This window comes from Eschscholzia californica, unplaced genomic scaffold (assembly GCF_041429995.1).
Source record: "Eschscholzia californica isolate CP2 unplaced genomic scaffold, dmEscCali1.0.p SCAF_3, whole genome shotgun sequence".
NCBI lineage: Eukaryota > Viridiplantae > Streptophyta > Magnoliopsida > Ranunculales > Papaveraceae > Eschscholzia > Eschscholzia californica.
The window spans coordinates 57,572,317-57,596,060 of record NW_028238420.1 but is presented as its reverse complement, the minus strand read 5'-3'; the positions used below and the strand labels follow the sequence as shown (position 1 = coordinate 57,596,060).

At 33.8% G+C, this 23,744-nt stretch overlaps 1 protein-coding gene across 1 annotated transcript; it reads left to right on the top strand.

Moving 5' to 3' along the window:
• The first annotated feature begins 20,489 nt into the window (after positions 1 to 20,489).
• Positions 20,490 to 23,195, top strand: LOC147552348 (cytochrome b561 and DOMON domain-containing protein At4g17280-like). The gene is made up of 3 exons (XM_086671507.1): positions 20,490 to 21,539; positions 21,969 to 22,223; positions 22,526 to 23,195. The coding sequence occupies exons 1-3, from the start codon at positions 20,925 to 20,927 to the stop codon at positions 22,859 to 22,861; spliced, it is 1,206 nt and encodes a 401-aa protein (XP_086527633.1). The 5' UTR covers positions 20,490 to 20,924; the 3' UTR covers positions 22,862 to 23,195.
• The last annotated feature ends 549 nt before the right edge of the window (positions 23,196 to 23,744 follow it).

Sequence of the window (23,744 nt, the reverse complement as noted above, 5' to 3'; positions counted from 1 at the left end):
CATTGTTTTCGAAGAGTATAATCATAATATCTATTGATCGTTATACTGGTATACTACTATTTTTTAAATTTTAATATTTTAACATTTTGTTAAGATCTATGACTTGAAGCAATGGCCAAATCTCGCATGACTCAACCCCAACAATTTCTAGGACGCACAACTTGACTTTATAGTTTTTACCAAATATAATTTTAAAGAAAAAACATTTAGCAACAAGATTTCATTTTAATACTAAAAGTAAAACGCAAGCAGAAAATTTATAATATAAATTTGTCCATAAAAAATAGATATACAAAATAACCTCATGTCATCTTCGAAGAATATAAATTTGAAATAAAATAGTGAAAATTTAGCCCCCATTTTAGATTTCCGTACGTATGGAAGATCTAGGGACTTCTAACTTAATGTTAATAACATATGTATTGTCTTATTTATGACTTCATTTTTATTGTAATAAACTCAATGTTAATGTACTGTCTTTCAACAAAAAAAAAAAGTTACTCCATATGACTTCATTTGACCCAACAATCACGCATCATAATATAATAAAAAGACATGAAATATCTGAACATTTGTTAGGCTACTAGAAACATTTGTCTGCTAACGTAAAGGTTCTTAAATAAATTAAGAAGAAAACCTAGTTATTTAAAAATAAAAAGGAACCATAAGAATTCATGGAAGAGCTTTTAAAAAATTCAAGAGATTTTTGTTTTGGGTGAAAATGATTTGAGAGTCAAAAAATTAGGATTAATTCTTATTTGATCCCCACTTGTGACCAACTAGAAAATTTAATCCTCACATATATCCAGAATCCCAATTTAGCCCCCAATACCAGGGTTTCATTAGTCAAACCTAACCACCAATAACTTTTTTTTTTACTTTTGCCCTTCATTTTAAAGGTATCTGATCCTCTTTAGTTTTCATCTCTAGTGACTGAATTTAGTCGCCGACAACGACAACCAATCGATAGCCAGCGAGTGGTTTCACAAAAGAAATTATTTATCTTCTCTTTTCCGTCCACCGCCACCGTAGTACGACAATCATTACCAATATTTTTTTCCTATCTTCCCTCTTTTCTTATTCCTTTTTGCACTCTTTTTTTCTCTGCTCTTTCTTCCCTCTCTCAATCGAGTGAAATACCAAGGCTTTCAGTTGAATGAAACTCCTGGTGTTTCAGTCGATTGATACACCAAGGGTTTCAATGATTGAATTCCTAGTGTTTCAATCGACTGAGAGATAGAGAGAAAATAAAAATGTGCGTGAAAGAGAAGAAGGAGAAAATGAGTAGTGGTGGAGGCGGAAGGAGAAGAGAGGAAGAAGAAAAATAATGTGAAACTAGTCCCCACACCATTGATCGTTTGTCGTTAACGACTGGTTCCTGATCAAAAGAGATAAAAATGGAGATGATGATTTACCTTTGACATGAAAGGTAAGAAAAATGATTGATGGTTAAGATTGACGGACGAACCTATAGTATTGGAGCTCTCAACAAAAAAAAACCTATAGTATTGGAGAGTCAAATTAGAACTATGGACAAGGGTAGAAGCCAAAATATTCTTTTCCCAAATTAGGGGCCAAATATGGTTTTCTTTTATCCTATGTCAAGATTCCATCACAATCCAAATAGAGGACTGTTTGTGAATAAAATAATATTTCTTTCCTATCTGGACAAATATGAGAGATTTTCTAATCTATGTTTTAGGACATCATAATCTATTTGATTATCACAACCACCATTTAATTAAACCAGATACCTTTTAATGTTGACACCAGTTTTGGTCTTTCTTGTTCAAAAGACGAGAGAGAGAGAGAGAGAGAGAGTGATTGAAGTAAACGTCATTGCTTAATTATTTTTGCCAAATACAGTTGCATTTAATTTTTAACCATCAATCATTTTTCTTACCTTTCATGGATCTAATTTTTCAACTTTCACTGCTCTACAAATATTTTATCAAGTGTTAGAAAGAAGAAGATGAATGAATATGAATCTCTTATTTCTTGTGTTAATCTAATTACAACTTGAGCTTACATATAAATAGAGTTTACAAAGAGAAAGAGTAGTGAGAGAAAGTTGTTATAGTAACCAACTAACTTTCTAACAGAATCACACTCTAACTAACATTTTCTCTAACTAACTTTTCACATTTAAACTAATTAACTAACTTAGTATTAACCAACTAATTGAGATTAATGAATATCCTTAACAGCTCCCTTCAAACTCAAAATGGGTGGAACAATGTTGAGTTTGGATCGAAGAGTAGAGAATCGAGAAAGAGATAGAGGCTTGGTTAGGATGTCAGCCAGCTGATCATGAGTTGATATATGTCTAACTTGAAGCTTTTGTTGCTTGACCATGTCTCTAACAAAGTGATAAGCAATCTCAACATGTTTCATTCGATGATGAAAGATAGGATTAGAAGTGAGATAAGTAGCTCCCAAATTGTCACACCAAAGTAAAGGACATGATGTAGAAATGATACCCAATTCATGAAACAGTGATTGAATCCAAATCAATTCAGAGGTAGCATCTGCAATAGCCTTGTATTCTGCCTCAGTGCTAGATCTTGCCACTGTGGTTTGCTTCTTAGAGCACCAAGAAATAAAATTAGAACCCATGAAAACCAAAATACCACCAGTAGATTTCCTATCATCAAGACAACCAGCCCAATCAGCATATGAATAGGCTTGAAGATCATTATCAGAAAATCCAGTAAGAGAAAGAGTGGATTTGGTAATGGTAAAAGTGTGGTCAATAGTGCTTTTGAGGTATCTAAGAATTCTCTTGACAGCACACCAATGATCTTGTGTGGGTTGTTGAAGAAATTGACATACTTTATTGACTGAGAAAGAAATATCAGGTCTTGTAATAGTTGCATATTGAAGAGCACCAACTGTGCTTCGATATTGCTTAGTGTCTGAGTCACTTAAAGGATCCCCAACATCTTTCTTAAGAACACAATTAGTTGCCATTGGAGTAGAGACTGGATTGGCCTCAGACATCTTGGTTTTAAGTAGAAGGTTGCTAATATATTGCCTTTGAGATAGCAGCAAACCATTGGAGGAAGGAAGAACCTCAATACCAAGAAAGAAATTTAGGGAACCAAGATCAGTAATAGCAAATTCAGAGGACATGGTAGCAATGGTCGATTGGACAAGAGAGGGATCACTGCCTGTGATGATAATGTCATCAACATAGATAAGTATATATAAAGCATGAGAAGAAGTAACTTTATAGAATAAGGAAGTGTCTGTTTGAGAAGCTAAGAAACCATGGCTGAGAAGAAAAGTACTTAGTCTATCAAACCAAGCTCTAGGAGCCTGTTTTAACCCATAGAGAGATCTTTGAAGTTTGCAAACATGATGTGGGTGATCTGAGTCTATGAAACCAGGTGGTTGACACATGTATACCTCTTCTTTGAGAAAACCATTGAGAAAGGCATTCTTAATGTCCAATTGTCTGAGTACCCAGCCTTTAGACACAGCAAGAGATATAATGATTCGAATTGAGACTGGTTTAATAACTGGACTAAATGTGTCCTCATAGTCAATACCCTCAACTTGGTTGAATCCTTTAGCAACTAGTCTTGCCTTGTATCTTGAAATAGTCCCATCAGCATTTTTTTATTTATTCTAAAGACCCATTTACACCCAATAACATTCATTGAAGGTGTGGATGGAGTAAGAGACCAAGTTCCAGTTTGAATTAGTGCATTAATCTCCTCAGACATAGCTTGTCTCCATTTAGGATCTTTAGAGGCTTGAAGATAGGTGGTAGGAGTGATAGTGGAGAGATCATCAGAGGTAGAGACAGAAAAGACATTGGGTTTTCGAGTACCAACCTTACCTCTTGTAATCATAGGATGAGAGTTAGTAATGAGAGTAGAAGGAGATGGAGAGGGAGCCGAAGATGGAACATTAGGAAGAGATGGAACATTGGTGGGAAAAGATTGATCATTGAGAAGAGATGGATTAGTGGGAAGAGATGGATCAGTGGGAAGAGATGGAATGTTAGGAAGAGATGAGACAGTAGGGAGAGATGGAGTAGTAGTAGAAGCTGGGATATGAATAGAAGAAGGAGAAGGAAATAGTGGAGGAGGAAGAGAAAAGGATGAAGAAGGAGAGGAGTCAAAAGAAGAGGAAGATAGAGAAAAGGTAGAAGAGAAGAAAAGGGAAGCTTATTTGATTGAATAATATGCTTCATGGTTCGAAAGGCTGGATGTCCCAATCGAGAGTGCCAGTCAGAAGCAAATGTGGAGGAAAGGACAGCACTCTGTGGTGAAGAAGTAGTCTGAAGCTTGAGGTGATACAAACCATCCTCACAAGGACCATGAACAAGCTCTTGATCAGTTTGAAGATCCTTGATATTGAAAAAGTCAGGATAAAATTGGAAATAACAATTGTTATCTTTTGCAAACTTATGAACAGACAAGAGATTCTTTGTAATTGAAGGAACATGAAGTATATTATGCAACAAAAAAGAGTTAGAATTTGAAGAAGCATAAGTAGAACCAGAATGAGAAATAGACAAACCTGTGCCATTGCCAATCTTCACTTGTCCTTTGCCTTTGAATTCAGATTGAATATTGAGATTAGACAAATCAGAAGTAACATGATGAGTGACACCTGAGTCAGGATTCCAAATGGTAGAGTTTGGAGCAGAAGTGGTGGATGGAATAGAAGAATTGGGAAAAGAATAAGTGTTATGAATCTTTGGAAAATAGGTTTCATTATCAGCTGCTTGATATACATCAAGAGATTGTGAAGGATAGTGATAATCTGATTCAGCATATGGATGGCCTTCTATAGGATAATAGGAGTAATCTGGAAGAAAAGTATTTGAATCATCAAACTCAGTGACATAGGATTGATGATCTTGAGAGGAAACTCCAGATTTAGGCTGAAAATTGGCATTATTTTTGTTGTAACAGTAGTAAGCCGAATGACCAGACTTACCACATATTTGACAAATGACTGGTGAGGACGAAACAGAAGATCTGCCTTTGAAGATCATTCTGCCATGAGAGCGCAAGTCATGACGACCTCTGCCTCTATAATGAGAATAAGAAGAAGAACCTCTATGAAATCCTCTGAAATTAGAAGCTTGAGTCAGATTAATGGAAGAATTGGCCAGATTGAATGAATTCTCATGTTGTAAACGATTCTCCTCAATGAGTAGAAGGCCAAGTAACTCACTGATAGAAAATGATTGAGAGTTGAGAGAGAATACTGCTCGAAAAGAACCAAAATCAGAGGTTAAGCCTCTAAGAATTATATCACAAAGATCATCATCATCAACTGGTTTGGAAGCTTGTCTTAACTGTAAAGCAATCAATTTTGCCTTATTAAAGTATGTTTGAATGGAATCTGAACCTTTTCTTAGGTTTTGAAGATCATTTTTGAGGTTAGAAACTCTAGCTTTCGAATGAGATGAATATGACTTTTCAAGTTCAGACCAAACTTCATGGGAAGTTGTTAAATCAAGAACTTGACTGTGTGTTTCTTCTGTAAGAGAAGCTAGAAGCCAACTAAGAATCATCTGATCTTGCTTATGCCAATTGATATAGTCAGGATTAAGAGTAGGTGGATCAGAAGGATGAAGATGAATGAATTTGTTTGGACATGGTGATGATCCATCAACAATACCAAGAACATCATATGATCGTAATAGAGGAAGAAATTGAGATTTCCAGAAAATGTAATTTGTAGAAGAAAGTTTGTTGGAAACATATTGATTAACAGTGGAAGGTGAAGGAAGTTGAAAGGAAGAAGAAGATGAAGATAATGAGTGCGGTGAAGAAGTAGAAGAAGTAGCCATGAATCGAAAAATTGAAAATTTAATAGAATTGAAAAAACTAAGATTGAAAGGAAATTGAAAGGAAAATGAAGATTGATAAAGGAAATTTGACAAAGAAAAAGGCAAAGAAGAAGAAGAAAGAAAAAATTTCGAAGAAAGCTTACTTGAAGAAGATGAAGAATGAAGAAAACTCGAAAATTTACTTTGGCTCTGTTACCATGTTAGAAAGAAGAAGATGAATGAATATGAATCTCTTATTTCTTGTGTTAATCTAATTACAACTTGAGATTACATATAAATAGAGTTTACAAAGAGAAAGAGTAGTGAGAGAAAGTTGTTATAGTAACCAACTAACTTTCTAACAGAATCACACTCTAACTAACATTTTCTCTAACTAACTTTTCACATTTAAACTAATTAACTAACTTAGTATTAACCAACTAATTGAGATTAATGAATATCCTTAACATCAAGAAACAGAAAAATCAAATTCACTTCAAAATCAAGAAGAAAAAGAAGAAGCAAAATCAACTATAAAAGGCTAAACAATGAAAAAGAAGAATCAACTTCATATCTGATACTTAAATAGAAAAAAAAAAACAGACCTCAAATTCCAATACTAGTTAGTACTAATCTGCTTATTCTCAAAAACCTTTTTCAGATGATAAAATATAAAACACTAATACTGTTCATGCTCAGAGCTCTTCAATGCATTCATTAAATTACAATCTCAAAAATTCCAGGCTGTAAAAATAACGTAGAACACGCTAGTAAAATAGAATTGACTGAAGTCAATGACTGTAGCAGGAAAACTAGAGCAAAGAGATGAGGCACTTATAGAAATAACAACTCACCAGAAATTATATGCACACACATCTTGGGGTTTCTTCTGTCCAAGTCAAAAGAGATGGTGTGCATAAAACAAAAATGGTATGTGCATATAAAATTGTTATGTAAAGAAACTTATTAGGGTTAAATGAAATATGGAAAGAGAAAAAAAATGACAATGTGAATGAATGAGATTGAGAGAAATTGGTAGTTGGAGTAATGAATATGCATACTTTTTTAGATATTCTTTTTTTACTCTGCAGTCATATAGGAGTATACATTTTCCCAACTGCCTTTCTAGACGCCTCTCCCCTTTCCCATCAAGTACACATTCAATAGCATAGCCAATATTAACCTAGATTTAACTTATTTATCAGTATGGAAAAATTATATACAAAATCTCTTTGGATAAAAACCCATTAAGCACATCTAATTAGGGTATTTACGGTAAATAACATGTAGTCGGTCGAGCACAAAATAGAAATATTTCGTTGATTTGGAGGATTTCATTGTTTTCGAAGAGTATAATCATAATATCTATTGATCGTTATACTGGTATACTACTATTTTTTAAATTTTAATATTTTAACATTTTGTTAAGATCTATGACTTGAAGCAATGGCCAAATCTCGCATGACTCAACCCCAACAATTTCTAGGACGCACAACTTGACTTTATAGTTTTTACCAAATATAATTTTAAAGAAAAAACATTTAGCAACAAGATTTCATTTTAATACTAAAAGTAAAACGCAAGCAGAAAATTTATAATATAAATTTGTCCATAAAAAATAGATATACAAAATAACCTCATGTCATCTTCGAAGAATATAAATTTGAAATAAAATAGTGAAAATTTAACCCCCATTTTAGATTTCCGTACGTATGGAAGATCTAGGGACTTCTAACTTAATGTTAATAACATATGTATTGTCTTATTTATGACTTCATTTTTATTGTAATAAACTCAATGTTAATGTACTGTCTTTCAACAAAAAAAAAAGTTACTCCATATGACTTCATTTGACCCAACAATCACGCATCATAATATAATAAAAAGACATGAAATATCTGAACATTTGTTAGGCTACTAGAAACATTTGTCTGCTAACGTAAAGGTTCTTAAATAAATTAAGAAGAAAACCTAGTTATTTAAAAATAAAAAGGAACCATAAGAATTCATGGGAGAGCTTTTAAAAAATTCAAGAGATTTTTGTTTTGGGTGAAAATGATTTGAGAGTCAAAAAATTAGGATTAATTCTTATTTGATCCCCACTTGTGACCAACTAGAAAATTTAATCCTCACATATATCCAGAATCCCAAATTTAATCCTCACATATATCCAGAAAGTAAAACGCAAGCAGAAAATTTATAATATAAACTTGTCCATAAAAAATAGATATACAAAATAACCTCATGTCATCTTCGAAGAATATAAATTTGAAATAAAATAGTGAAAATTTAGCCCCCATTTTAGATTTCCGTACGTATGGAAGATCTAGGGACTTCTAACTTAATGTTAATAACATATGTATTGTCTTAGTTATGACTTCATTTTTATTGTAATAAACTCAATGTTAATGTACTGTCTTTCAACAAAAAAAGAAAAGTTACTCCATATGACTTCATTTGACCCAACAATCACGCATCATAATATAATAAAAAGACACTAATACTGTTCATGCTCAGAGCTCTTCAATGCATTCATTAAATTACAATCTCAGAAATTCCAGGCTGTAAAAATAACGTAGAACACGCTAGTAAAATAGAATTGACTGAAGTCAATGACTGTAGCAGGAAAACTGTAGGAGGAAAACTAGAGATCGTCAATTTTATTATGTACTTTAATCAGTATTATTTATTCAAAATTGCAGATATGAAATAGTAACATAACACACCAATTAAATAGTATCTAAAATGCCAACAACCTTTGGTTGGAGTCGTAAAAGGTATAATCTTCCACTTCTGAGGTCAAAGGTTCGAGGGACGCTGACCATTTAAAATAAAATTATTTAAAATAAATAAAGGTCATGGCTAAATTTTTTTCTTTTTAAACATTATGAAATCGATTGTAATGAAAAAAGAAAAAGAGAAGAGAGAAAAAACTAGAGAGGGAGAAAAAGTTACATTTGAGCGAGAGAAAGTATTGCTATGGTGGTGGCTAACCATAGGTTTTTAATTTGTTTAGTTGTGATATTGTGTGGAGGACGATTTTAATAATAGTCATTCTAATATTTTATTAAGGATAATTTGGTCTATAAATATTAAAACAAAGCATTCCCGGGAATGGGAATCACAAACCCACCCCCCTCCCTGGGTTTGCTATTACCCCATTTTGAGGGAATTCTATTCCCCCGGGAATAGGATTCCCACTGCATTCCCGCGAGCCAAACAATATCAGGATTGTGATTCCCAGGAATCACATTCCATTCCCACGCGATTCCCGCGCGCCAAACATGGCCTTATAGAAATAACAACTCACTAGAAATTATATGCACACACATCTTGGGGTTTCTTCTGTCCAAGTCAAAAGAGATAGTGTGCATAAAACAAAAATGGTATGTGCATATAAAATTGTTCTGTAAAGAAACTTAGGGCTAAATGAAGTATGGAAAGAGAAAAAAATGACAATGTGAATGAATGAGATTGAGAGAAATTGGTAGTTGGAGTAATGAATATGCATACTTTTTTAGATATTCTTTTTTTTACTCTGCAGTCATATAGGAGTATACATTTTCCCAACTGCCTTTCTTGACGCCTCTCCCCTTTCCCATCAAGTACACATTCAATAGCATAGCCAATATTAACCTAGATTTAACTTATTTATCAGTATGGAAAAACTATATACAAAATCTCTTTGGATAAAAACCCATTAAGCACATCTAATAAGGGTATTTACGGTAAATAACATGTAGTCGGTCGAGCACAAAATAGAAATATTTCGTTGATTTGGAGGATTTCATTGTTTTCGAAGGGTACAATCATAACATCTATTGATCGTTATACTTGTATACTACTATTGATTGTTTTCAAATTTTAATATTTTAACATTTTGTTAAGATCTATGACTTGAAGCAATGGCGAAATCTCGCAGGACTCAACCACAACAATTTGTAGGACGCACAACTTGACTTTATAGTTTTTACCAAATATAATTTTAAAGAAAAAAACATTTAGAAACAAGATTTCATTTTAATACTAAAAGTAAAACGCAAGCAGAAAATTTAGGCTTTGGTATAGGAAGAGCACTATTTAGTAAAGGCAGTGCGTTAGAAATGTCAATTAATGGATTTGCTCTTCCTTTACCAAATTAGTTTAAGGAGGGCGTTATAAGGATCATTTAATAAATAGTGGCAAAATAGAAGGACTTAGATAAAAATTAATAGGAAATCTATTTTATTTTGTTCACTTGTAGTTTCTCTTACATAAACAACCAAAACCCTAATATCGTCACTACTATCAACATTACCATTAGTATTAAAAAACTTGCAAAGTTTACCATCACTATAGTCTTAGTTTCGAGCTTTTAATGATGCCTCAAGATCTCATGGATGAGGAACCACCGTTAATGAACCTACACCAAGAAAGTAGATTCCTTTGACTTAAACGTAGACATCGACTTAAACGAAACCATCGACTTAAACGAAGTTATCGACTTAAACAAAGACATTTATAATGAATATAATATGTCTCAGGTAAAGAAATATCATTTTCTTGTCTTCCTCTATGTTTGAACAAACGTTTTAGGGTATTAGGTCGTTTTTTTTCGTAATGAATTTTCGGTTGAATCGACCGAAAAAAAACAACAAATTTCGGTAGGGTCGGCTGAAAAAAACAACAAATTTCGGCCGTAACGGCTGAAAAAGATGACAAATTTCGGTTGGGTCGATTGAAAAAAATAACAAATTTCGGCCGGCCCGCTGAAAATAGTAATAATTTTCGGCTGAGATAGCTGAAATTAGTCTGTTTTTCAACCGCTCTAACCAATTTTTTTAAAAAATTTCAGTTGGTATTCATGAATTTTTATTTCTTTTATGTAAATGTCACTTATATATTTTTCGAGTTACATCCTTGTTTGTATTCTTCATTGCACTATTGATACTTGAAATCTTCAAAAGTTACTTTAATTAGTGTTAAAACTGAAAACCCTAAAAATATATGGAGAAATCAAGCAATAACAAAAATTACAAACTCTCTATGGAGACGAGTGTTGTGTTAGTCATCTAGGGTAGATTTCTATATCTATATCACTCTTTTTGATAGAATCAAACAGATTTAGGGGTTTTCTACTTTTCAGGATGTTTATCTATCTTCTCTCTCTTTGAATTGATCGAAGGTTTTAGATCGAACAGGATTCTCTCTTCTCTTTCGAAGGTTTTTAGTCGAACAGGAGGATACTCTCTTCTCTCTCTTTTGGTCCAAAATAGTTTGATGGGAGGGACCAAAGTATAAATTTGGGATATTTTAAAAAAATGTTTATCCCTCTCTATTCTAAAAAGAGTGCTCTCCCTATCTAATGCACTGCCTTCGCTAAAAAATGCTCTTCCTATACCAAAACCCAAAATTTATAATATAAACTTGTCCATAAAAAAATAGATATACAAAATAACCTCATGTCATCGTCGAAGAATATAAATTTGAAATAAAATAGTGAAAATTCAGCCCCATTTTAGATTTCCGTACATATGGAAGATCTAGGGACTTCTAACTTAATGTTAATAACATATGTATTGTCTTAGTTATGACTTCATTTTTATTGTAATACACTCAATGTTAATGTATTGTCTTTCAACAAAAAAAAAAAAAATACTCCATATGACTTTATTTGACCCATCAATCACGCATCATAATATAATAAAAAGACATGAAATATCTAAACATTTGTTAGGCTACTAGAAACATTTGTCTGCTAACTTAAAGGTTCTTAAATAAATTAAGAAGAAAACCTAGTTATTTAAAAATAAAAAGGAACCATAAGAATTCATGGAAGAGCTTTTAAAAAATTCGAAGAGATTTTTGTTTTGGGTGAAAATGATTTGAGAGTCTAAAAATTAGGATTAATTCTTATTTGATCCCAACTTGTGACCAACTAGAAAATTTAATCCTCACATATATCCAGAATCCCAATTTAACCCCCAATATCAGGGTTTCATTAGTCAAACCTAACCACCAATAACTTTTTTTTTTATACTTTTGCCCTTCATTTTAAAGGTATCTGATCCTCTTTAGTTTTCATCTCTAGTGACTGAATTTAGTCGTCGACGACGACAACCAATCGATAGCCAGCGAGTGGTTTCACAAAAGAAATTATTTATCTTCTCTTTTCCGTCCACCGCCACCGTAGTACGACAATCATTACCAATTTCTTTTTTCCTATCTTCCCTTTTTTCTTATTCCTTTTTGCACTCCTTTTTTCTCTGCTCTTTCTTCCCTCTCTCAATCGAGTGAAATACCAAGACTTTCAGTTGAATGAAACTCCTGCTGTTTCAGTCGATTGATACACCAAGGGTTTCAATCGCTTGAATTCCTAGTTTTTCAATCGACTGAGAGATAGAGAGAAAATAAAAATGTACGCATGTGTTTGAGAGTGAAAGAGAAGGAGAAAATGAGTAGTGGTGGTGGTCAGGACTGTGGTGGCGGCGGAAGGAGAAGAGAGGAGGGAGAAAAATAATGTGAAACTAGTCCCCAGACCATTGATCGATTGTCGTCAACGACTGGTTCCTGATCAAAAGAGAGTTAAAAATAGAGATGATGAAATTACTTTTGACATGAAAGGCAAGAAAAATTATTGATGGTTAAGATGGACGAACATATAGTATTGGAGAGTCAAATTAGAACTATGGACAAGGGTAGAAGCCAAAATATTCTTTTCCCAAATTAGGGGCCAAATATGGTTTTCTTTTATCCTATGTCAGGATTCCATCACAATCCAAATAGAGGACCGTTTGTGAATAAAATAATATTTCTTTCCTATCTGGACAAATATGAGAGATTTACTAATCTATGTTTTAGGACATCATAATCTATTTGATTATCACAACCACCATTTAATTAAACCAGATATTGTTGCTATCTAACTCTCCTTTTACTTTGATCGACCTAATTTATTTCCTACTAAGACATTAATGTTGACACCAGATTTGGACTTTCTTGTTCAAAAGACGAGGGGTTTTGGTATAGGGAGAGCATTTTTTAGAAAAGGCAGTGCATTAGATAGGGAGAGCACTCTTTTTAGAATAGGGAGGGATAAACATTTTTTTTTTAATATTCCAAATTTATACTTTGGTCCCTCCCATCAAACTATTTTGGACCAAAAGAGAGAGAAGAGAGTATCCTCCTGTTCGACTAAAAGCCTTCGAGAGAGAAGAGAGAATCATGTTCGACCTAAACCCTAGATGACTAACACAACACTCATCTCCATAGAGAGTTTGTAATTTTTGTTATTGCTTGATTTCTCCATAGATTTTTAGGGTCTTAACACTGATTAAAGTAACTTTTGAAGATTTCAATTATCCATATCGCAATGAAGAATACAAACAAGGATGTAACTCAAAAAATATATAAGCGACATTCACATAAAAAAAATTTCGCTTAGCATAAATAAAAATTCATAGATACCAACTGAAAATTTTAAAAAAAAATCGGTCAAAGCGGTTGAAGAATACAAACAAGGATGAAAATTATAAAAATTCATAGATACCAACTTTTGAAGATTTCAATTATCAATATCGCAATGAAGAATACAAACAAGGATGTAACTCAAAAAATATATAAGCGACATTCACATAAAAGAAATTTCGCTTAGCATAAATAAAAATTCATAGATACCAACTGAAAATTTTAAAAAAAAATCGGTCAAAGCGGTTGAAAAAACAGACTAATTTCAGCCATCTCAGCCGAAATTTATTACTATTTTCAGCAGGACCGACCGAAATTTGTCATCTTTTTCAATCGACCCAACCGAAATTTGTCATCTTTTTCAACTGTTAAGACCGAAATTTGTTATCTTTTTTCAGACGACCCAACCGAAAATTCTTTACGAAAAAAACGACCTAAAACCCTAAAACGTTTGTTCAACCATAGAGGAAGACAAGAAAATGATATTTCTTTACCCGAGACATATTATCTTCATTATAAATGTCTTTGTTTAAGTCGGTAACTTCGTATAAGTCGATGTCCTTGTTTAAGTCGATGTCTACGTTTAAGTGAAAAGAATCTTCTTTCTTGATGTAGGTTGCCTCCTTCATTAACGGTGGTTCCTCATCCATGAGATCTTGAGGAATCATTAAAAGCTCGAAACTAAGACTACAGTGATGGTAAACTTTGCAAGTTTTTAATACTAATGGTGATGTTGATAGTAGTGACGATATTAGGGTTTTGATTGTTTATGTGAGAGAAACTACAAGTGAATAAAATATTAGATTTATTATTAATTTTTATCTAAGTCCTTCTATTTTGGCACTATTTATTAAATGATCCTTATAACGCCCTCCCTAAACTGATTTAGTAAAGGAAGAGCAAATACATAAATTGACCTTTCGAATGCACTGCCTTTACTAAATAGTGCTCTTCCCATACCAAGAGAGAGAGAGAGAGAGAGAGAGTGATTGAAGTAAATGTCATTGCTTAATTATTTTCTTCGAATACAGTCGCATTTAATTTTCACTTGAAAATATACTTTGCCAATATTATCATGGTGGTTAGGCCTATCTCTCTATTGTGGGGATTTAGTTTCTTCTGTGTTTTATTTAAGAAGTATCTTGAATCCATCACCTACAAGGTGGAAGACTAAACGTCCTGACACTCCATTCATGAATTGTTGGCGACGTATTGTAGTTTTTTGCGAAGAAATATATCACAAAATTATATGGTAATAGTTTTATTACCGTTAATGGTTTTTAATATTATATAACAGAAAAAACGATCTTCATTAAGTAAAATGTTTATAATTTTTACTAACAATCCTAATGTTATGCCTGAAGAAATGATCTACATTTTCGTTTTCAGACAAATAATTATACAACAATATTATTTGACTCAAGAACACATAGCCCTAAGAAGACAAAAAATGTACAAGATGTCAGCATGATGTCATTGTGGCCTAAGGAAGTTTACCTACCGGGTCCATTTGGCCCTTTTGTTGTCGAGTCAAGTTGCATTTTCCATAAATATAACGGTCAGCATAACAAGAACATGAATTTTCGGATTATGAAAAGGATATCAGAAACAACAAGGGACTGTTCCTACTTTGAAAACCTTATAAGACTTGTACAAGCCGGAATCTATTACCAGTTATTAATTCTAAGGGCAATGACATCTCAACCAACAGTCCCATTGTCCTATGGTGAAGTTCTCGTTGTAGGAGGGAAGTATTTAATGCAGGTCGTGGTTGATAATTTGGGCATTAATTGCCACACTTCAATCAAGACTCTTTGTACGGAAAAAAAAATTTATACCTAAGGCTAATAAATCGCCAGTGAATTCAAGCTTAACATATAGTAATGTTGTTATGTAACCTGCAGTTCTCTGATTCGTAGAGGTTTTTATTTTCACGAACGTAAAATTATAGCGATCTAGAACAATGGTTTAACATTCAGTTTTCTTGGGAAAATTAAACTTGTACCTTCCCCACGAACAATATCCAAAATTGGGATTTTAACTTTTGCTACGAATATAGTAATGTAGGTGCAACTTTATCATGAATGTAGTAATTTTTCTATCATGATTCTCATATTTAAATTTCTAACGCAGATCCAAAACATGTGATTTCAAAATGCAACCAATATAGATTATACTAAAAAATGGAGGCGAAACCTAACAAAATGAGTATGATAATTTACAAAAAAATAAAAAGTGAAAATGAAAACTAGTCACAAATAAGGGGTGAAAAATGAGAGTCAAATGTCAAACTACACATTAAATAGGGATCAGAAATATATAAACCCACCCTATCAAAATTTACTTGTTATACATGGTGAAAGAGATTCAAAATAGAGAATTGACCACCTATGGGGTTTGAACCCCATAAATAAACCTTTCTCACTCGATCCACACTACTTAGCTACAACTCTTTTGTTGTTTATGGTTTTACGCTCCCAGAATTTTTTTTTTATTAAGATAAGCGGAGTAAGGGACTCCGGCCCAAAACAAGAAGGCAAAAATAAAACGAAAGCAAAAAACAATCAACTAAAAAACCCCTTACATTAGCCCCACCCTTTCCTTTGCCTTTTGGTACCCCTCCTCGTCAACAATATTCACTAATTCAGGTGGAAGTTGTCCTATTGTTAACACTGTTTCGCCGGTGTTTAACCTCATTTTTGCCAGATAGTCCGCCACTCTATTTAATTCTCTAAAAGTATGGGTTACCATCACACTACTGAACTGCTCTCGCAACTTTTGAACTCGTCTCCACACCCGTTTTGCTCGCCATGGAACTGAGTGGGCTGGTTTAGTGAGTAAAGAAGTAACACTTTTCGAATCCAATTGTATTTCCACGTTGTTTAGGCCCTGGTCCTTAGCAATTCGAAGTCCCAATTCCACTCCTTGGAGCTCATGCAAGAAGATTGTTCCTTTAGTTGTCGTTGCCGTGGCTGCCGCTAAAATCTGACCTGTTGGATCTCGAACGATTGCTCCATAACCCGCACTGTCTGTATCCAAAGACCCATCTGTGTTGAGAAGAAAAGTTCCTTGGTTTGGCCCAATCCACCTAATAGCAGTATACTTTGGGTGGGATACATTCAGACTCAAATTCCACCTTTCCATAATGTCGTTGGTCTCTATGCTAGCTTCTATCCGCTTTGTACCATTGCTAATTTTAATAATATTTTCTTCATTGATCTCACGAATCACTTCTGATTGTCGTCGGCACTTCCCTTCAAAAACATATTTGTTTCGCTCTCGCCAGATGTGGTAGATGTAGGCATTTAGAGTCAATCGACCTAACTGACTCTTCAAAGAGGCACCCTTAAACTGAGAGATAAACCATTGAATTTCTACTGAGGGAAATGACTGATAAAAAGATACGGAAGGAAAAAAAGCCTTTTTGGCGGGGTAGTAACGCAAATTGTGCATTCACGCCCCCAATCATTTTCATAGATTTTGATAGTCCATTGGCGAACGTATGAGATCAAAGTGTATATTCCCTTAAAATTTACGCACATTTACATCCCCCTTATTTATATTTCATAAATATAGTATTAATTTGGTTGATAACTCAGGGTTACCAAACAAAAGAATAAGACACTATTTAGAAATGGTATGAATAGAGAAAAAGAAAGGTAGTATTAAACCTAAAAAATGATGTAGCACTCATGCATGTAGTTGCAACACTAAATTGTTCTTATGTTTTTTTAATATCTTCTAGAGTCACTCAAAATAATAACATAATGTATAGTAGAAAAGAACATAAACCTATGTCGCTTTCTTAAATAATTTAACTATTATTTACATATGATTTTCTTTTATAAAATAACACTCAGTATATAAACCAGTGTCCAAGTTCACAATGTGTGCACGTATAGCTATGCTCATGCTTAGGTCATTCTTTCATCCTTGACCCCTTAGTGTTAAGTCTTTAGAGAAAAATTAAGAAGCATAAGCTTCACTTTCCTCTGACGTTTTGGCTTGAACCGTGTTGTCAGTGTGAAGACTCATTTGCTTTGATCTTGGATCGAACTTGGTAAGGGGATCCACGAAGGAAGAGATGAAATGTCCCTTTATGTGGTAAAGATAATGGATTCCCGGTTGAATGTTGAATTTATCACTCAGGATATGAAGATCAACAAAACAGTGAAAAACTCTTCGTGATTCTGATACAAAACCTGCAAAAAATTCAGAAACAGCTCACATACTCAAGTCAATAGGTTGTTTTTGCAGTTAAATAATTGAATTCAATGTCTAAGTTTAGAGATTAAACCATACATGGTTGATTAGGGCGAACCCGCTGCTTTAAAAAAACTCGGTTGACCGACTACAACGAGCGGATTAGATGATGAGGTGAGGATCCACTGGCTTAGATGAGACCATGCTTTTTGCGACCGTAAAAAAGATAACTTTCCATATTTGCATATAATTCTTATCTGATAGATCTTCTTGCCGGCTTTATAGATTGTTTATGGAAAATTGTTTTTCGATGTAATAAAGCCTTTCACGTCACTTAGATTCTCAAATTTTGTGGATTTCTCCACCATGAATCTTAGATCAGGTTAAGGCTTAGGTTGGTAAACCGGGACTCAGATTCTCCTTCCCATGCGTTGAGGCAAGACGAGCTTAAGAGTCGAGCTAATTTCCACAGACCTTCCTTATTGCTCCAATATCTAGAGTAGAGTTATGACCAGGACTGACCTAGTTAGTTTTAGAGCCAGAGCAGAATGTAAGGTGCCTAAACACGTGTCGGCTTCCCAGTTCCGAGCTTAGGTGACAGATCTCCTTCGAGTTCACTTTCCTGGTGACTTGGACACGGATTACTCTTGGTCTTTTGTTGACTTATTAACTCGGTCAACTGATTACCAATATTTGAATCATCACGAGTCCCGCCGCTCCTTAGTTAGCAATAGAGAGACTAAAGAGTAGAAGAATTTTATTGTTTCCATCCCGTTCGAAATAAATGAGTTGCGGCAATTATTAATTTCAAATTTAGTTACTTGAGCCAAAGTCGTAAGCTAAGCCCGACTAAATTATTTTGTGTGGATGACATCTTTTCCAACGCTAGTTTCCAAGGCTATCATCCTTTATTCTGATATCCTTTATTCAATTTTAAGTGAAGAAATTATTTAGATCTCCCACGATTTTCTACTGTAAAAACTTGTAGAAAATTGGTAGTTTCTAAAGATGCAATCCGTGGAGAAAAAAATATAGGAGAGAAATATGTGGGTAGTTATTCTAACCAATTTTGACTGATGTGTTAGAATAAAAAAAGATTTTATATCATCCGTCAGATGTGTTCCCAACCAAATCTATAAAATAAAATGGACGGTCAGACTTATCCCCTGCATAACCGACTGACCTGTTTTAATATAATAGATTTGAAAATTGTAAAACTACATATGATAGACTTACTCCATATTTGGACTAGTTTCGTCAATTTGAGTATGGAATTATTTGTCCCTGCCACACAGGAAACGTCACCATCACTCTTTTTTTCAACCTCAACGTATGGACCGGGTCGATTTTGACTTGGTTGGGTTTAACACGTTCAAACCAATACAGCCCTAAGTGTGTAATTACCATTTGCCTGCCAGCATCCCCCTATCAAGTAGTCAACCACTACCCATGTAAATGTTGTTTTGGTGAAGTAAAACACACTTCCACTACTAATATAATTATGAATTTGTAAATATCATTATTCAATTTTTAGTTGTTCTTATAAGTACTGGGTTTTCATGATATTTGATCCCTATTTTTTTGTTTTTCCTATAAAGAAGTGTTAACAAGTTGGCCAATGTCGATTTATTCTGAATTAGCACGGGCTTGATTTAATGTTATTCCACATTTGTTCTGAAATTGAATCATTGACTAATTCGACTATGAAAAACGAATATTGATTTTGAAGCATTTTTACGAGAGAACAAGGAAATTTGAGTCATGGACATGGAAATAAACACTAAGAATCCAATCAAATTGACTTCAAAACTCCTCTCATTTCTATATGAAAACATAAGTGATTATTATATAAAACATAAAGAATAAAAATTGGGCATTTTGTGAACTTGAGTTGGTAGTTCTCTACAAGTTTTTTAAGTAACACAAAAGAGTTAGAAAATAGATACAAATCATTCCAATTCTCATGAGAAGTATTCCTTGATAGAAGGAAAGGAGTGATAAAGTTCTATGGAAGACTTCAACCATTGACGAACCAACTTCGCCCTAAATCTAAGGGTTGATTGACTTATACAAGGAAGAAGAAGAAAAAGAATGTCCATTTCCCTATCTGAGTGACCACCCTAATAAGGATTTTCAACTTTTCGAGTCTTTTGACCTGCATGTCTTTTTCGTACATTATACACAAAATACTCTTCTCTTAAAGGTTTGACTTGGCATTAGGTATCTCAAATGAAAACAAAAAATCTATTGATATAATGAGGTAGAAAGATTGTCGATCTATTAATTGGCTGAATCTAAGTAAGTGTCTCTGTTAATTTTTCTTAAAATCGTGAAAAAGTAAAAAAGACAAAAGGGTCGCTGGATTTATTCTCATTTATAATCCCTTAGTAACAATAACAAGAAAGATCCCTCGTAAGAGAAGTTTGTCTTAAATTTTCATTAAGCACTGCTCTTTACAATTTCACTTTGACTCGAAACTACCAAAAATATTTTGTAAAACTGAATTGGTAACATATTAGCTTAACAACTCCAGTCGAACAAGTAACTTTGAAAACGTTGAAATGACAAAAACATTCAATTTAACTTACAAAATTATTCTTCATCATCAACTAAGAAAATTACAATCTTTCAACAAAAAAAAAAACTAAGAAAATTACAAAGAACAAACAAGAGCAATTTAGCAAAATACTTAGTAAAGTTCAAAATATACACGATAATCACATATAGACAATTGTCACAATAAATAATAAATAGTACGTTTCAATAGCCAATCCATCAATGCTTCCTTCATGATTTATCAACTTCATTATGTAGTTGAGATTTTTTTAACTAGTGAAAGAAAGCTTTAAAACTGAAATTAGTGAGCGCACCACCTACTAATTCGTTTAGAAAATAAAACTAAGAACCAATTAATTTTTTTTTTTCAAAATTACAAAAAAATTTTGATGAAAATTAATGAAAAAAGGTCATGTGGTTGAGACTTGTTCACTTCAAAATTACAGAAAAATTTAATGAAAATTTCTTCAAACAGGTGGGAAACCAAAAGTGGGTGGGTGTGAGGATACAACCTTCAAAGAAAGTGACTAGATGGCTAAATCAAAACTTAATTGAATACACCATCAACCATCAAATCTTTCCTACCACTTAAATCAAATCCATCCAATAACCAATCAAATCTTTTGGTCCAAAAGTTCATCCACTTGGCAGTTCATAATATGGACCAAATTTGAAGCAATGACTTGAACCTTCCATGGCAGAACCAGTCAACAACCCTACCTGCCCTTTCCTTTTTAAACCCCATTCTTTCCCTTCTTTTTCCTTCACCATCTCCTCTGTTCTTCTTACACATAACAGAGTAGGTAAGATTTCTTTCTAATTCACAACAAAAATTGGTTTATAGATTCATTTCAGGCACACCCCAGATTCTGAAAACCAATTCTAATATCAAATCCATTTCTGGGTATCTCTGAATTTGTCACCCATGGCTGAATTCTTAAGACCAATTCTGTTTCTTTCTGTTCTAATTTCAATAACTTTCTCTGTTTCTGCTCAATCTTGTCAGAGATATAGTTTTACTAGTAACACAAGAAGATTCAATTTTTGTAGTGATTTATCAGTCTTGGATTCATATCTTCACTGGACCTATAATCCATCATCTGGTCTAGTTGACATAGCTTATCGACATTCGAATATTGATTCTTCGAAATGGGTAGCTTGGGCTCTTAATCCAGATGGGTCTGGTATGATTGGAGCTCAAGCTCTTGTTGCTTATCAAGGAGCAGATGGAAAAATGAATTCTTATACATCTTCAATTCAAAGTTTACGTACTACCCTTGAACGTGGAGATCTATCGTTTAAAGTTTCAAATCTAAATGCTGTTTATGAGAAGAATGAGATGATAATATTTGCTACTCTTGAATTACCAAACAATAGAACAAGTTTGAATCAGGTTTGGCAAGTTGGTCCCCTTAATGGAGGTTCTCCTACAGCTCATGCTATAGGTGGAGCTAATGCTCAATCGAAAGGACAAATAAATTTCTTATCTGGTGTGAGTACTGGAGATTCTTCTGCTAATTCAAGAACTAAACGCAAAAATGTAAGTAATTTTAAAATTTAATCCCATGTTGGATTATTATTTTATTTTTAGGTGTTTTTTGTTTTAAAACCAGATCTGACTCGTCTGAATGGTCTGACTTACGTTTATTTCAGAATGTTTTTTCTTTAGCCTGATTCGCTTGAATGGCTAACTCAGGCTGATTTTGAGTCCATCTGAATCAGACATAAAATAATATTGAAAAGAGTCTAATACCGAAATATCCTTGATTGACTATTCTATCCTGGTCAAAATAAGTCGGATTCAGACAAAGCTGAATTTCGAGGAAGAGAAGGACAAATACAACTTTAGACCTTGCCTTAACTAAGATCTTAGTTATTTTTGTGATGAATTTGATTTTAATTTCCCAAGATGTATACTTCATTTGAGAGATAGAAATGTAACTCTTAATGTTGTCACCATAAATTGCAGACTCATGGGATACTGAGTGTAGTGGCTTGGGGTTTATTGATGCCTATTGGAGCCATCACAGCTAGGTATTTGAAGGTATCCAAGTCAATGCATCCTACATGGTTCTATCTTCATATTGCTATCCAAACCTCGGCTTACATCATTGGTGTTGCTGGATGGGGTCTCGGTCTAAAACTCGGCAGTGAATCGGTTGGTATCAAGTATAATCTTCACAGAAATATTGGCATTACGCTCTTCTCCCTAGCCACACTTCAGGTACTAATCAGTTCTATTTCGACAGTTTAACCTTATAAAATCATGTTTTGACTCAATAACCAAGGTTGTGTCTATCTCACCTTGAAGGCTAGCTTTTCGAGATGAGGCTATCCCTTTGATATTGGGTGCTATCGAGCCTCTATAACCTAGGTTGGGCCTCTCTCACCCCGGAAACTAGCTTGATAGGTGGCTTTTCACCAATTTATGAGCTCGCCACATAATCCTTGCAAAACGATTTGGATCATTACAATCTTTAGTAACTATATTCTAACTCAAGAGTTCAACTTGACAATTTTGTTTAGGTATTTGCTTTGCTTCTGAGGCCAAAGCCAGATCACAAGTATAGACTCTACTGGAACATATACCATCACTTGACAGGATACCTTGTTATTGTCCTCAGCATCGTTAACATAATCAAAGGCTTTGCTATTTTGAGCCTAAAGGATGAGAAATGGAAGAATATATACATTGGTACAATCTGTGGGTTGGGCGCCATTGCGGTTCTATTGGAAGCTTTTACATGGTATGTAGTCATAAAGAGGAAGAGAAGAGAAGAGAAATCTCATCATGGTACAAACGGGTATAACGGAACAAACGGTGTCAATGCTTATGGTACTAGGACACAACCGGGTGTGTAGACGGAGATCTTTCAACGTCTCAACCGATATGTGTCTTTCTTCATCTTTTATTTTCGTGTTATATTTCCTTGTTTTTACATACATGAGAGGGGCGATTCTTAGGCCTTTGGTATTCACCATATATACAGAGAGAGCGAGTTGATCATTAGGAGTTTAGTGTACCTTATTCTTTGTATAATATGGTAGAAGTTGTAGTACACCGTTGGTTTTCGTTCTTCGTTACTAATTTATGTGGTTTACATCTTGTTTGAGATCCATCATGGTCATATTTTCCACACTTGTCATTTTGATAGATTCATGATCTGTAATGTTATTTATGTTTCTCTCTTTGCTAGTTGGGCTTCTTTGATTCAATTCTCATTTCAAATTTTTGCCTTTCACCTATTGTTTCTATAAATTTGAGTTCCTCGGATTCCTATCATTTGTGATTTTCCCGTCAAAACGTTGTTTGTCATGGTATAAGTACTTGATCGTCTCAAAAAAAAAAGTACTTGATCTAAAAGATATGACAAAGTTTCCAAAACTAAAAACTAAAACGAAAATTTGAAATTAGTCTCATTTGCTGGTAATGTTTATTTGACGTATATTTCCATCCAAGTAATAGTTCCCATTTTCTTGGTAAAATACGTTTCCACCTAGCCAACATTAATATAAAGAAATTGCTAATATTTTTACGCAATAACGTATATTTCCATTGAAGTAATAGTTTGAACACTTGAGAAGAAAAAGTTGCACCCTCCATGGGTTTCTAATTTAATACTGAAATTTGGTAGATCCAAAAAGGTAGGATACAATCTACTCTACTCCAATGGGTGATGATTGCTATCTTAGGTTATTTGATATTCTAACTTTGGAGATTAGGGCTTAACCTTCAAGGCAAGAA